General features: G+C 42.5%; 2 protein-coding genes across 3 annotated transcripts in view; both read right to left on the minus strand.

Moving 5' to 3' along the window:
- LOC116060862 (myc-associated zinc finger protein) overlaps positions 1-9,862 on the minus strand; it is a 25,376-nt gene extending 15,514 nt beyond the window's left edge. The window contains exons 1-4 of one of the 2 annotated variants that reach the window (XM_035996546.1): positions 8,661-9,862; positions 5,909-6,074; positions 3,396-3,781; positions 1,993-2,243 (exon numbers count right to left, since the gene is read on the minus strand). In XM_035996546.1, the coding sequence (XP_035852439.1) occupies positions 1,993-2,243; positions 3,396-3,781; positions 5,909-6,074; positions 8,661-8,693 (836 nt within the window). In that variant the 5' untranslated portion in view covers positions 8,694-9,862. The remainder of the gene's footprint in view (positions 1-1,992; positions 2,244-3,395; positions 3,782-5,908; positions 6,075-8,660) is intronic. The other variant, XM_031314621.2, reaches the window with a different exon arrangement.
- A 2,406-nt stretch (positions 9,863-12,268) lies between these two features.
- The window catches only part of cdipt (CDP-diacylglycerol--inositol 3-phosphatidyltransferase (phosphatidylinositol synthase)), a 6,999-nt gene continuing 4,267 nt past the window's right edge, over positions 12,269-15,000 (minus strand). Inside the window, exons 5-6 of the mRNA XM_031314623.2 lie at positions 14,688-14,769; positions 12,269-12,508 (exon numbers count right to left, since the gene is read on the minus strand). Of these exons, the coding sequence (XP_031170483.1) occupies positions 12,366-12,508; positions 14,688-14,769 (225 nt within the window). The 3' untranslated portion in view covers positions 12,269-12,365. The remainder of the gene's footprint in view (positions 12,509-14,687; positions 14,770-15,000) is intronic.

Below are 15,000 nucleotides of genomic sequence, written 5' to 3' on the forward strand. Positions count from 1 at the left end.
AGTTCCTCAGAACCAGTGTTGGGAATAACGGCGTTTAAGTATAACAGCGTTACTAACGGCGTTATTTTTTCGGTAACGGAGTAATCTAATTAATTACTTTTCCCATCGTTGCAACGCCGTTATCGTTACTGAGAATGTAAAGTGGCGCGTTACTACAATTTGGTTGAATGAAGCGCGAGGTGTCAGGCTTTGGCTCCACATCAGCTGCCTGGAGAGAGCAGGGGGGGGATGATGATTGGCTGGGTGGGCAGACGCCCTGCTCACGCTGTCTCACTGCACGCTGTCTCACTGCACGCTCTGACTACCACTAAACACAAGACAGCGACAATGGCGACGAGCCAGGGAAATTCAAAGGTAGCGTTCTCCAACTGGAAGTACCGGCACTACTTCTCGCTCATTGAAATTAAAGGCTGAATGTTTATGTAACATGCACGCTATGCCCAGGAAAAAAGACTTTATCCACGTCTGCCTCAAGCAACTCCAGTCTTATGAAGTACCTGACATCAACACATGCTATTTAATTTCCTTGCGGGAGTCATCCCAAAAGGATCAATAAAGAAAAGTCTAAAGTCTAAAGTCTAAAGTCTATGCTAACACCACACTTGTTGCCCAAACGCAGCTAGCGTGAGCTCCAGCCAAGGAGACGGAGCACTCTGTTAAAACAAGCAACGCTCGATCTTTCTGTATATAGTGTTTTTATTCTTCAATCAGTTAATATAAACATCTTTGACGTTAAAGATGTTATAGAACGTAATAGCGTTATAGAACATAAAAAATAACGTCACAGTAACTTTGCTGAGTAACTAATTACTTTTACAATGTGGTAACTGAGTTACTAACTCAATTACTTTTTGGGAGAAGTAATTTGTACTGTAACTAATTACTTTTTTAAAGATCACCAACACTGCTCAGAACACACCGAAGAGACGCCGACTTGAGTGTACATTCAGCGCGTGCACGAGACGTAATACGTCTCCATAACAGCAGGCGGCGCTAATCTGTATTGTCCTCCAAAAAATTAAAACCGGCAGTGTGTCTGACTGTTCAGATGCACCAATCAGGGCCGGGGGGGGGGTCTAACTGTTCAGATGCACCAATCAGGGCCAGGGGGAGTGTCTAACCGTGGATTTCCACTGGATGCAGAACGTCTGCAGACCGGCTCCGCTGAGGAACGGCTGCGTGCTCCGCCGTCCGTCAATACCAATTTGTTGCGTAACGGCTGCAGCCAGCCGACCACGAGATCTCGCGAATTCACGTATGTTCGGGCGATATAACAGGATGTAGTTTCTATAAACAGAACCACAAAACCAGCACCAGTTAGTTTCCATCCAGAGGAGTAGAGGGGAAACTACTCTGAGCTGTGTTTTCAAGGTGTAGTGCAGGGAAATATGATCCGCCGTGAGCACGCTGGATTTTACTTTGAAAATTAACCAGATTTGTATTTTGTTTCTGTGCTCGACTTCCTGTCCCCACTATCTGCCGTGTGCTGAATTGCTGCGGAGCTCTCCGTCGTCCGTCAAAAATAGAAGCTCTGGTATCTGCTCCGGAGGGCTGGGACCGCCGGAGCTGGGACGGAGTCGGGACGCAGACGTTCTGCAGTCAGTGGAAATACACACATTTTACACACAATACACACATTATACACACACTGACTTTAATGGAAACCTAATGACTCCGTCGACGTTCCGGAGACGTTCCGCATCCAGTGGAAATTGCCGGTAACTGCGTGTCAATCACTGCTCATGCACACGCATTTATTCTTCCTTGTGGGGGGAGGGGCTTAGCAGACCGTTTTGGGCTTTAGCAGAAAGGGGGGAGGGACTGAGAACTTGTTGATGTTAAAATGTTTTGGCTAAGTCCTGGATCTTCACAATACCTACAGCACCTTTAAATCACTATTTAGCACTACAAAATGCAAGTAATGTATGAAAAGCGCTACACAAACAGAGCCAAAGCTGTGACCGTGACGTGTGATCTGATGCGAGTCCGTACCGAGAGAAGGCCTTGGCGCAGTGCGGGCAGACATAGGGTTTCTCCACGGCGCCCTGGTGCGAGCGGACGTGGTAGCTCATCCGGTCTTTCCTCTTGAAGCGCTGCTGGCAGATGGGACACGAGTACGGCTTCTCGTCCGAATGGGACAGGCGGTGGCGGTTCAGGTGGTAGACGTCTCTGAAGGCCTTCCCACACGCCTCGCAGGCGTGGTTCTTCCTCACCTGGTTGGGCGTGGGCGTGGGCGTGGGGGTCTGGGGAGCAGCAGCAGAGAAGTTAGGAAGGACAGACTCCCTGAACACAAGTATGCCATTAGTTCAGTTCAGTTCAATTTTATTCATATAGCACGTTTAAAAACAACCATAGTTGACCAAAGTGCTTAACAAGCTCCAAAAATCAAAGAGATAGTATACACAAACAATACACAATATACAATACAAAATAATCAACAGTAGAAAAAGGTCAAGATATCAAAGCTCAACTTGAATTGAAAGCCAATGCATAGTAATGGGTCTTAAAGCGTAACTCTCGCCAAAATGCAACCTAGGGTGTTTTTGTGAATGTACCCGAGTCAAACTTTCGTTTAAAAGCTTATTTAGTACGGAAGCGCCACTTTTAAGATTTACCGTATTCTCGTTTTTGGGTCAAATGGCCTTTTGAATGGGAGAGCTAGGGGCACTTTGATGCTAGCCTCAAAATAGCTATTTTGAAACCACTAAGAAGGCTTGACACAACATGAGACTTTGCACCAGGAGCTCTACACCTTAACTCCACCGGTGACCAAGATATACTATAACTAGGAGCTCTACACGTTAACTCCACCGGTGACCAAGATATACTATAACTAGGAGCTCTACACCTTAACTCCACCGGTGACCAAGATATACTATAACCAGGAGCTCTACACCTTAACTCCACCGGTGACCAAGATATACTATAACCAGGAGCTCTACACCTTAACTCCACCGGTGACCACGGGATATCCTAAATCTGGGGCTACTTGTTTTGATATCGACTGGTTTTGACTGCCGAGGTGGTAGCAGCCGGAAACAACAAGAGCTACGGTGAGTTGTTAAAACCTTTCTTTTTAGTTTTTTTTAGTAAACTCTGAACTGAAACACTGTTGTCAATGCTTTCGTTAAGGTGTTGTATTTTAGCAGAACACTGAAAGCAGCAGAACTGAGAACTCTTTAATTAGCTCATGTCTGTTTATTTATCACAGGTGATATCATTATCGCGGTATTTAACGTTAATTGCATATTTCCCTCATATCCTGCAGCTCTAGTTTACACACAGCCTCCAAAACCTTCGCCCATCATAAAAAATATTCAGATTGGGTTCAATTCTCTGCCTTTTTTTGCCTCCGTAGAAACCCTTTGGAGGTATTTCCTGTGTTCAGGACCCACCTGCTCCATGGAGCCCACAACAACAACGGCTGCCTGGATGGGCTGAGGCGGTGCAGCCATGGTTACGGTCGCCGGGGCGATGGACACAGACACCGTCTGGCTCTCTTGGCTGGCGTGCTGACCGTGCTGGGGGTCAGTGGCGTTGGGGGGGAGTGAGGGAGGCGCAGGCTGCAGTGGCAGCGTGAGCTGGAGGAGGGACAGGGGCACCGGCTGCCTCTCCCCCCGCGCCCCCTTCCCCGCGTCCTCCCTCTCCCTCGCCGCGCGGTCCTTCATCCGGATGCCCGTGTGCACCGACTGGTGCCGGCGAAGGTTGTAGCTGTTCTTGAACTCCTTGTTGCAGGTGGCGCAGATGTGGGCCGGCCGGCTCGGCCTGGCCAGCGCTTTGACTGCCAGAAACAGCACAGAGCCGCTATTAATATTAATCACTTGTTTGTACGGCACCTTTAAAAACAATAGTTTACAAAAAGATTATTTTTCTTTTTCAATTTTGACCCAAAAGAGGAAGTTCATGTTGGACGGGAAGACACCACACGACTGTTTGGATCCTTTCCACTTCCTAAAATGGGAGGATTTTACTTTACTTTTAATACTTTAACCGTCCTGCTGTCCTCGGGTCAAGTCTGACCCCTTTTCAAAGTTTTCTGTATCAGAAATTTAGGTTTCTTTCAACAAAATTACCCCAAAATAACATGGATGGTTCCATGCACCGCTCTTCACAAGTGCAATTCAAATGTTTAAAAAACGTCAAGAAATGTTGGCAAAAAATGGCAATAAGTGACAAAAGCACCAAAAACATTGAAAACAGCATCAACATGTTCTCTGCAGGACTGTAACTGTAACAGAGTATTTCTACAGTGTGATATTAGTACTGTAACTGTAACAGAGTATTCTACAGTGTGGTGTTAGTACTGTAACTTGTAACAGAGTATTTCTACAGTGTGGTATTAGTACTGTAACTGTAACAGAGTATTCTACAGTGTGGTGTTAGTACTGTAACTGTAACAGAGTATTATTACAGTGTGGTATTAGTACTGTAACTGTAACAGAGTATTTCTACAGTGTGGTATTAGTACTGTAACTTGTAACAGAGTATTCTACAGTGTGGTGTTAGTACTGTAACTTGTAACAGAGTATTTCTACAGTGTGATATTAGTACTGTAACTGTAACAGAGTATTATTACAGTGTGGTATTAGTACTGTAACTGTAACAGAATATTTCTACAGTGTGATATTAGTACTGTAACTGTAACAGAGTATTATTACAGTGTGGTATTAGTACTGTAACTGTAACAGAGTATTTCTACAGTGTGATATTAGTACTGTAACTGTAACAGAGTATTATTACAATGTGATATTAGTACTGTAACTGTAACAGAGTATTATTACAGTGTGGTATTAGTACTGTAACTGTAACAGAGTATTTCTACAGTGTGATATTAGTACTGTAACTTGTAACAGAGTATTATTACGTGTGGTATTAGTACTGTAACTTGTAACAGAGTATTCTACAGTGTGGTGTTAGTACTGTAACTTGTAACAGAGTATTATTACAGTGTGGTATTAGTACTGTAACTGTAACAGAGTATTTCTACAGTGTGGTATTAGTACTGTAACTTGTAACAGAGTATTATTACAGTGTGGTATTAGTACTGTAACTGTAACAGAGTATTCTACAGTGTGGTGTTAGTACTGTAACTTGTAACAGAGTATTTCTACAGTGTGGTATTAGTACTGTAACTGTAACAGAGTATTCTACAGTGTGGTGTTAGTACTGTAACTTGTAACAGAGTATTCTACAGTGTGGTGTTAGTACTGTAACTTGTAACAGAGTATTATTACAGTGTGGTATTAGTACTGTAACTGTAACAGAGTATTTCTACAGTGTGGTATTAGTACTGTAACTTGTAACAGAGTATTATTACAGTGTGGTATTAGTACTGTAACTGTAACAGAGTATTCTACAGTGTGGTGTTAGTACTGTAACTTGTAACAGAGTATGTCTACAGTGTGGTATTAGTACTGTAACTGTAACAGAGTATTCTACAGTGTGGTGTTAGTACTGTAACTTGTAACAGAGTATTATTACAGTGTGGTATTAGTACTGTAACTGTAACAGAGTATTTCTACAGTGTGGTATTAGTACTGTAACTTGTAACAGAGTATTTCTACAGTGTGGTATTAACACTAACTTGTAACAGAGTATTTCTACAGTGTGGTATTAGTACTGTAACTTGTAACAGAGTATTTCTACAATGTGGTATTAACACTGTAACTTGTAACAGAGTATTTCTACAGTGTGATATTAGTACTGTAACTGTAACAGAGTATTATTACAGTGTGGTATTAGTACTGTAACTTCTAACAGAGTATTTCTACAGTGTGGTATTAGCACTGTAACTTGTAACAGAGTATTTCTACAGTGTGGTATTAGTACTTTTACTGCAGTAAAGGATCTGAATACTTCGTCCAGCGCTGAATGCCACAACAACGTCCTGTCAGAGTTTGTGTCTCACCTGGCAGCGGCTCTTCGCTGAGGGCGGCCGTGTCCACGGTGGACGGCGGTGAGGCCATGTCCACGGTGGACGGCGGCGAGGCCATGTGCTCCGCCTGAGGACTCGGAGCAGGGCCGCTGAGCTCCGGCAGCAGAGGCGTCTCCGCCTGGCTCGGGGTCGACGCCGTCTAACGACAGAGTCAACAGGAACACGTTAGTAACGCCCAGTACACAGCTCGGCTGCTAATCTTCACATTAGAGATGTTCCGATACCAAAACGCTGGTATCGGCATCAGGAAGTACTGGAGTTTATACACCGATCCGATACCACATAATAAAGCCCTAAAGAAAATCTACGTTAAAGTAGTTTATTTATGTTATTTTTCCGTTATAACTGACTGTCAAACTGCAGAATAACAGAAAGTTCTGGGCGTTCATGTTTCACAAAGAGTTTAACCTGAGCCAGACCGACAACAAAGATAGAAATCATATCACATCCATACAGGGATAGTAGTATACAGCTGTTATACATCATATCATCCATACAGGGATAGTAGTATACAGCTGTTATACATCATATCATCCATACAGGGATAGTAGTATACAGCTGTTATACATCATGTCACATCCATACAGAGATAGTAGTATACAGCTGTTATACATCATATCATCTATACAGAGATAGTAGTATACAGCTGTTATACATCATATCATCTATACAGGGATAGTAGTATACAGCTGTTATACATCATATCATCCATACAGGGATAGTAGTATACAGCTGTTATACATCATATCATCCATACAGGGATAGTAGTATACAGCTGTTAAAACATAATAAAATATATGACACACTGGTATCGAATCAGTACTCGGTATCGGCCGATACGCAAGTTCAGGTATCAGAATCGGTATCAGGAAGCAAAAAATGGTATCGGACCATCTCTACTTCACATAGTTTGAATCTATTTTGTCTTGTTGTTTTTGGTCCGTTTATCAACTCTTAAAGCTCCATTGCGTAATGTTTTGAGCTGATTCTTAGCAGAAACCTCTTTGTTATTTCCCAAGTATGTACTCATTCATGTGTAATAACTTCCACCAACTAATCAAAGTATTCTGGTACGCGTAGAATCTGACATTCAGAATCATTCAGAATACATACGAGCAACTCGCTGGCATGACGGCCGCCATGTAGCGCAAGGCCAGCCCAGGGAAGCGAAAAAGAGAATTAAAACGACAACGCGACAGGCAAAGCAACAAGACCAAAGTTAATGTTGGAGTGGCTAGAACAGCTGCGTGGAAACAATGGAGATACTAAGAGATCATTTAGGAGGAAGGGCTAGAAAGTAATATTCAGTTGGTTGTCATATACGATTTCACCGCTAGATGGGAGAAATTCTTAGAGAGGTTATCACACATGATAAGACATTTTTGTTTAAAAAAAAAAAAAAAAAGAAACATTAATTTTGATGGCCCCCCTACAGTTGCTCTGAGGACCCCCGAGGGGTCCTGGACCCCCTGTTGAAGATCCCAGAAGGTCTTGGCCTTCTGGGTACATCGATACATCCATCTGGATCCATATATCCATTCAATGATCCAATATTATCCGTGCAACGTGAAGATATGGTCTGTTAGATGCCCTTTTATTTCAGATTCCCACTTTATACTTGTTTTTGTATAATAAAGTATAGTTTGTTTTTAATTCAAGTGTCTGGAAGAGTTCAGTAATAAAATTGTCAAATCATATTTTAGTTGCTTTTTTTTTAAGTTGCTATAAATGTAACTGTGTTAAAGGTGCAGCAGGTAAGACTTCTAAAACTACCTTTCTGTCATATTAGCTGAAACTGACCCTATGTTCTAGTAGAACTACAGGAAGCAGGTCATTAAAATAAATCCAGCTCCTCTGGCTCCACCTACAGCCTGGAGAGAGATTTACAAAAATCCACAGCTCCCTGTTCAGATGGACCAATCAGGGCCGGGGGGTGTCTAACTGTTCAGATGGACCAATCAGGGCCAGGGGGGTGTCTAACTGTTCAGATGGACCAATCAGGGCCAGGGGGGTGTCTAACTGTTCAAATGTACCAATCAGGGCCAGGGGGGGGTGTCTAACTGTTCAGATGCACCAATCAGGGCCAGGGGGGGTGTCTAACTGCCTGTCAATCACTGCTCATGCATACGCAGTCATTCTTCATTGTGGGGGGAGGGGCTTAGGAGTTTTGGGCTTTAGCAGAAAGGGGGGAGGGACCTGGATCTTCATAATCCTACCTACAGCACCTTTAAATCAGAATCCGAATAAGAAAAAGGTTTTTTGCCACAATAAATAACACTTATGTGGAAGTTGCCGTGGTGATTGGTGCAAACATAAACAAACAAACAAACAAACAAACATGCTAAACATTAATATGAAATAAACAATAAATACAGATACAAATATACACATATAAAATAACTATTGCATAAGAATAAAGAGGCTGAATGCCACAATGCAAAAGGGCGTTATTGATACTATGTCAATGATTGATGGCTGGAGTCGATATAAATATCGTATCTTTGTCCAAAGAATCTAATATGCATCGTGATAAAACTCGTGATTTACACCCCAACCTGCCAGCTGGGGACCCAAAAGCCAGCTTCACCCTGACCCCTCTGTGACCCCCCCCCCCCTCCTCTTTAACCCCAACCCCCCCAATCCTCCTCCTATTTTCCCCTCCTCCCCCCCTCCCCAAAAAAACACCCCAAAGCACAAAGCAGCCCCAGCATCAATTAGGACTTACCTGAAAGAGGAAATTGCTCCAGGAGGTATCCATCCTGAACAGCTCAGCACCCCGGGAGCAAAGAGGGGAGGGAGGAGGGGGACGGAGCCAAGGACCAAACGCTCCTACTGCTGCTGTGAAAACACAATCTGAGGCCTGGATCTCTCCTCTACCTGCCCGGCTTAACTAATGCCACATAGACAATGACAGCGGACGATATTTAGCTTAAATCGGCTAATACTTATTAGTAATTCGGCTGATAATTATGAATTTATATGGCAATATGTTGGCGTTAAACAGGCACTAAGATGCTTCTTGTAAAATGCGACACAATGGTTGTTATCATGCTTCCTTTAATGGTGCATTTTAATATAATTTGCTTATGTCTACTGGAATAAAATTTGGTGAATTGCATGCAAAGAAGAGATTATTTTATATTGAAGATGAGAAGGATGTATGGCTAATCATAGCAGCTGTTAGCAGGTGTCATTTATGTTTTTGCGATAGCTCCGGAAAAAGGCCGCGGCGTCGGGTCCCAAGCCTCGGCGTTGCGTACAGCTCGTCCCCTAACTAGAGCGCTCCTGCTCGGCTAAGGTCCGTGGCTCCGCCTCGGTGTTTCAATCGACACGGTAACATCTTTCTTTTTTTTTCAAACTCGCTCTCCCTCTCTCTCGCCCTCCCTCCCTCGCTGTCTTTCTTCCTTCTTTTTTTATCTCTCCTTCACCCCCTCTGTCCCTCTCCGCTTTAAAGGGAAAGGATTTTGAGCATGCACCCTCCTCGCGGACCCCGTCTCGTCTCGTGCCGTCCCTCTCGCCCCCGCCCGCCGCTGCTTCACGGTAGGCCGACACATAATGAAATCCGAAATGTATAAGAATCAGCTCTGTCCGTTAATTCCTCTACGTCGAATTAAAACAACAACGACGGTAATTCCTAATAAACGACCGTCGCGCGGTCACCGGACCTCTCTTAGCTAAAACAAGGCTTTGCCTCCGAGCATCTTAAAGGTAACGATGCGCGCAGGTGCAACAGCTGGATACTAACCTGACGTTTCTTCTCGAGTGGGTTACACCAAACTCCGTTCAAAAAAACTCAAATTTAATGCACACTTGCTTTTAAATTCATAATAATAGCCATACACACGGTAGATGATATTTGTCCATTCAGTAAGTACCATTCATACATTCGGCATAGCTCCAATACAGCAAGTATTTTATTACTAGGAATGTAAAAAAGAAAATGTTTTTGTTCTGTTCTGTCTCTTTTCGACTGTATTTCCGTTCCTGTAAGGATGCGCGAAAGTGCAACAGGTTACACCAAACTCCACTCAAAAAACCTAAACTTTAACGCACACAGTCTAAATTCATATTAATAACCATAATAAGCACGGCCAATGGTATTTTTGCATTAAGTAAGTAGTCATTAAGTAATTCGGCATGCCTAAAATATTTCATATATGGCATTCTCCTGTTATTCTATTGATTATTTTATATTGTTTTATTTTATTGTCTTGTGTAGCTCCTTGCTCAATGTTGTATATCTTTTATACTGTTTTAAAATTATTATAATTATCTGCAATTTTATTTTTGTCTTGTTAAGCGCTTTGTACCTTTATTTTGAAAAGTGCAATATAAATAAAGTTTATTATGATTATAAATATTACTGCTTCTATGTACAACATCCATAATGAGAGAATCCCGTCTGTGTGTAACATAACATGGGGATTTTACATCTTCAAAATCAATTGATTCCACATATACAATGTTTTTAAAAAGTGCAATGATGTTTTGTTATTTGAATATTTGAACAATTTTCAGACAAGCAGAGGAACAGGAAAATGAAAGCATCTTTTAAACGTTACCTGGCTGCTATTCACAGCCTGCAGCTGCATATGAAGCTGGAAAAAAGCTAAAATCTGTTTTTTAATCATCTTTATTCATTTTTTTTTTACAGTAAACTCAAACAAAATATCCATCAAATACTGTAATTAATACACTTGGTCTTTTAAATGTTTGAGTATAATAATAAACTTGGCTTTGCTGTATTAATAACGTTACATTCGGAGAAATAAGTTCCATCAAAAACAGATATTTATATTATATTTCAACACTTTTTTAAAACACACACATTCTGTATTGAACCACTGGCCTTACAGCACACACACGGTCAGAGGATTTAAAATGTACAGCCCATAATACTTGGTGCTCTTCACGCCGGATATATAACTTATGGCCTCATAACGTCGTATGTTTCTACGTCAAAGCAAACACAAACACAAACATTATGAATGTCAATCAGCACAAAGTGATCAACCTCCAAAATATTAGAAACAGAGGAATCTTCTGGAAATAATACGAGCAGTACAGAGAGAGACCCGAGGCCACAGCTGGAATATCTCCTTCAGCTGATTGGCTAGTGGATGATCTATCCTCCAGCTGATTGGCTAGTGGATGTTTTACCCTCCAGCTGATTGGCTAGTGGATGTTTCACCCTCCAGCTGATTGGCTAGTGGATGTTTCCATCTGACCGGCCGCTCAATAGACCACGGCAGCTTCCCCCCCCACTCTGTTTAAGACTTAGTGCACGAATTAAGCTGTGTGTGTGTGTGTGTGTGTGTGTGTGTGTGTGTGTGTCTGTCTGTCTGTCTGTCTGTCTGTCTGTCTGTGTGTGTGTGTGTGTGTGTTTTAAGTTGTGAATGTTCTCCTTACAGATGTGTGTTTGTGTGTAACTGTTGTGTGTATTTGCAGGTGTGTTGTTAACTATGTTTGTCAGTTGACAAATCTTTAGAAATGATGTGTGGAATGTGTTTTAACATATTCTGAGACATATCTGTCCCCATACATAGAAACTAGAGATGCACCGATAGACCGGCCGGTTTTCACGTGCTCGGCCATGACCGGCGACCAGCAGGTCAGTCTGACATATGGTGATGTCATGCTGGTCAACGCTCCAAATAACTGACAACATAAGTTATACCAGTTACAGTTCTCAAGCAGAAGATAACAAGTTTGCAATATGCAACACCTGCAAGGAGAAAGTAGGGCGTGGAGGGACGACACCAAAAACCTAAATCACATTTCTTTAGTTGATATTGATGTGAAAAGAAGGAAATGGTTCTAACATTGCTCTTTAGATGTGTGTGAATGTCCCACACCAGGAGTAATTTATATAGTTCTATTTTATAGTGATCCATTATCTGTTCAACACATGTTCTATTAAAGAAAAGATAGAAAATAAATATGTGTGTGCTGTAAAGTGGTTAGAAAAATCGGAATCGGCTAAAATCGGTATCAGCTGGTCTAACTCAAAGAAAATCAGAAATCAGAATCGGCCTAGAAAGATGTAATCGGTGCATCTCTAGTGGAAACCTTCTGGTCATCTTCCAGACTCAAGACTGATGCTGAGGTATTTGGTCCTAAAAACTTTCTCTCTTTCTGAAGTCATGTGATGACCTCTGCTGCTGTTATAACAGAGGTTATAACCTGTTATAACAGGTTATAACCTCTGTTATAACCGGTTATAACAGAGGTTATAACCTCTGTTATGGTTACAACCTCTTATTTAATGTGCACAAAGGCTACCGTTAAAACCATGTTGGAGTTGTTACTGATGGTCTCTCTCTCTCTCTCTCTCTCTGTCTCTCTCTCTGTCTCTCTCTCTCTCTCTCTCTCTGTCTCTGTCTCGCTCTCTCTGTCTCTCTCTCTCTGTCTCTCTGTCTCTCTCTCTCTCTCACTGGGTCTTTGTGTTCTTGTTCCTCTCAGCGGCGTCGAGGGCGGCCATGTTCTGGGAGGCGGTGACCAGGTGTACGAGGCTGATACCGGTCTTCAGCAGACAGATGATCCCACAGAGTCCCTGCAGCCAGTAGAGCCAGGCTACACACACACAGAGACACACACACACACACACACACACACACACACAGAGACACACACACACACACACACACACACACACACACACACACACACACACACACACACACACACAGAGACACACACACACACACACAGAGACACACACACACAGACAGAGACACACACACACACACACACACACACACACACACACACACACACACACACACACACATACACACACACACACACACACACACACACACACACACACACACACACACACACACACACACACACACACACACACACACACACACACACACTTCTTATTAATATTTCCATTAAATCCGGGCAATTCCTAGATGGCTGGAAACATGCTTTAGTAATCCCTCTTTTTAAATGTGGAGATGATGACATGTCTTGTAATTATAGAGCCATTAGTCTTAGTCTACCTTGAGACAAACCGTTATCTGAGTCCTCTGCAATTTGGATTTAGGCACAATCATTCAACAGAATCCGCTACTTGTTTATTTAATCGAGAGATATTTATTTTATATTTATAACAATCACTTGATAAGGGAAATGTAGTTGGTGCAGTAGATCTAAAACAGGCATATCGATACAGTAAATCACAACACCTTAATTTCAAAATTAGCCAAATTTAATTTATCCAAACAGTCATTGTCCTGGTTTGAATTATATTTAAAAGGCCGTGAACAGCGTGTTATAATTAATAATGTGAGATCCACCCAGGGATCCCTCAGGGCTCCGTTTTGGGACCCATACTCTTCAGCCTCTACATTAATGATATGCCAGATATAGGTCTACAGGTGTATGCAGATATAGGTCTACAGGTGTATGTCCAGATATAGGTCTACAGGTGTATGCAGATATAGGTCTACAGGTGTATGCAGATATAGGTCTACAGGTGTATGCAGATACAGGTCTACAGGTGTATGTCCAGATATAGGTCTACAGGTGTATGTCCAGATATAGGTCTACAGGTGTATGCAGATATAGGTCTACAGGTGTATGTCCAGATATAGATCTACAGGTGTATGTCCAGATACAGGTCTACAGGTGTATGTCCAGATATAGGTCTACAGGTGTATGTCCAGATACAGGTCTACAGGTGTATGTCCAGATACAGGTCTACAGGTGTATGTCCAGATACAGGTCTACAGGTGTATGCAGATATAGGTCTACAGGTGTATGTCCAGATATAGGTCTACAGGTGTATGCAGATATAGGTCTACAGGTGTATGTCCAGATATAGGTCTACAGGTGTATGCAGATATAGGTCTACAGGTGTATGCAGATATAGGTCTACAGGTGTATGCAGATACAGGTCTACAGGTGTATGTCCAGATATAGGTCTACAGGTGTATGTCCAGATATAGGTCTACAGGTGTATGCAGATATAGGTCTACAGGTGTATGCAGATATAGGTCTACAGGTGTATGCAGATACAGGTCTACAGGTGTATGTCCAGATATAGGTCTACAGGTGTATGTCCAGATACAGGTCTACAGGTGTATGTCCAGATATAGGTCTACAGGTGTATGCAGATATAGGTCTACAGGTGTATGCAGATATAGGTCTACAGGTGTATGCAGATACAGGTCTACAGGTGTATGTCCAGATATAGGTCTACAGGTGTATGTCCAGATACAGGTCTACAGGTGTATGTCCAGATATAGGTCTACAGGTGTATGTCCAGATACAGGTCTACAGGTGTATGTCCAGATACAGGTCTACAGGTGTATGTCCAGATACAGGTCTACAGGTGTATGTCCAGATACAGGTCTACAGGTGTATGTCCAGATACAGGTCTACAGGTGTATACAGATATAGGTCTACAGGTGTATGCAGATATAGGTCTACAGGTGTATATCCAGATATAGGTCTACAGGTGTATGTCCAGATATAGGTCTACAGGTGTATGTCCAGATATAGGTCTACAGGTGTATGCAGATATAGGTCTACAGGTGTATGCAGATATAGGTCTACAGGTGTATATCCAGATATAGGTCTACAGGTGTATGTCCAGATATAGGTCTACAGGTGTATGTCCAGATATAGGTCTACAGGTGTATGCAGATATAGGTCTACAGGTGTATGTCCAGATACAGGTCTACACAGACAGACACACACACACACACACACACACACACACACACACACAGCGTGTTACCTGCAGGCTCCTCCATGTGGTGGATGAGGTAGAGCAGACAGAAGAAGAGCTCGTTGCCGGCGCACATCACAAACAGCACCGGCTGCAAGAGACAAACACACACTCAATCTCTCTAGTTACTATAGTTACTATAGTTACTATTACACTGATTATATGATCAATCTCTCTAGTTACTATAGTTACTATTACACTGATTATATGTGTGTGTGTGTGTGTGTGTGTCTGTGTGTGTGTGTGTGTGTGTGTGTGTGTGTCTGTGTGTCTGTGTGTGTGTGTGTGTGTGTGTGTGTGTGTGTGTGTGTGTGCGTGTGTC

Source organism: Sander lucioperca, chromosome 21, assembly GCF_008315115.2.
Source record: "Sander lucioperca isolate FBNREF2018 chromosome 21, SLUC_FBN_1.2, whole genome shotgun sequence".
Classification (NCBI taxonomy): domain Eukaryota; kingdom Metazoa; phylum Chordata; class Actinopteri; order Perciformes; family Percidae; genus Sander; species Sander lucioperca.